Genomic DNA, 1133 nt, shown 5'->3' with positions numbered 1-1133 from the left:
CCTTCTTCGTTGTCCCTTGCTGGGACATTCTAGCTTAACCCTTGCTGCTATATACGTACTGCTAGAGGGGTGCCGCGCAAGTAAGTGACAACCTCTAAGAAGACGATGACGTTCGGAGTAAGCAAATGGAGTAAACGAGGCATTGCAATAGTTGTTTATCTTGACAGCGAGAGAAACACACAGAACCATAGTGTTGCACCGAGTCGCGTGTCCTATATCCATGGGCAGCAGCAGTCGAGGTCAAGCGATCCTAGATAAACATACTGAATAGAATCAACTGTTGTGTGTAAATTAAATTGCATCTCTGAGCCCAAACTGCAAACCATATCACTCTCGGAATTTTAAAACAGTTGAATTTATTACTTTTGCGTTTACAACTGCTTATATTTAATATTTTCAGTAAAACCCCTGTTTTAATCTGTAGAACTTGATGAACTGCAACAAAGAAGATATTGCCCATTTTTTTTATCACGACTACCTCCTTAGAAATCCTGCGCAGTCACTTTTAATGACCGTATCCTATTGAGATAAAAGTACACACATCACTACTTCCTCCGTAGAAATCCTGCGCATTCACTTTAAAAGAAGATGTCCCAAGTGTGTACTTTTCTTTCAATAGGATATCTTCAAGGTGAAGTTCATTTTTATTCTGATATTGCTAATGTGTTAAGCCATCCTTTGTGTTGAGAAGTATATCCTCAGGTTTCATCCCTACACCTACAGTGGCTTAGAAACTAATTTTATATACCATTCTGCTCGTGCCTCTCGAAAAACAAGTGCTCCGGGAGTCGGCTATTTCAAAACGAAATTAAGCTTACCTAGAGCCCTAGATAAAGTTACAAACTAGTTCTCATCGGAATAGACGGTTCGCTGCTCCATCTCGACCCACAGTTGAGCCAAAAGGTGAAGGTGCCACTCCTCAGGTCTCTCCATTGTGCAGGAAGGTCTCTTGTCAACTAGGGCCGTCCTTGCCCAAACTTGCTCAAACTAACAACACCTAACTCAATGTTAAAAATCACTTTTCCTAGTGCCCTAAAATCACTGCACCCAGTGCCCTACCGTAACTGGGCGTCGTGCTAAAATTTTGACGGCAGCAAACCATTTTCCCATGATTTCTTCTCTTTTTTGAGGAG

The 1133-nt window shown here is 41.7% G+C and overlaps 1 protein-coding gene across 3 annotated transcripts in view; it reads right to left on the bottom strand.

Moving 5' to 3' along the window:
- LOC113215612 (uncharacterized) overlaps positions 1 to 248 on the bottom strand; it is a 26501-nt gene extending 26253 nt beyond the window's left edge. The window contains exon 1 of one of the 3 annotated variants that reach the window (XM_052274563.1): positions 60 to 248. In XM_052274563.1, coding sequence (XP_052130523.1) covers positions 60 to 143 — 84 coding nt within the window. In that variant the 5' untranslated portion in view covers positions 144 to 248. The remainder of the gene's footprint in view (positions 1 to 59) is intronic. The other 2 variants (XM_052274562.1, XM_052274564.1) reach the window with 2 other exon arrangements.
- Positions 249 to 1133: the final 885 nt, after the last annotated feature.

This window comes from Frankliniella occidentalis, unplaced genomic scaffold (genome assembly GCF_000697945.3).
Source record: "Frankliniella occidentalis isolate FOCC.00 unplaced genomic scaffold, Focc_3.1 Scaffold409, whole genome shotgun sequence".
Lineage (NCBI taxonomy): Eukaryota > Metazoa > Arthropoda > Insecta > Thysanoptera > Thripidae > Frankliniella > Frankliniella occidentalis.
The sequence above is the reverse complement of the archived record's forward strand: the minus strand, read 5'-3'. Positions and strand labels throughout refer to the sequence as shown.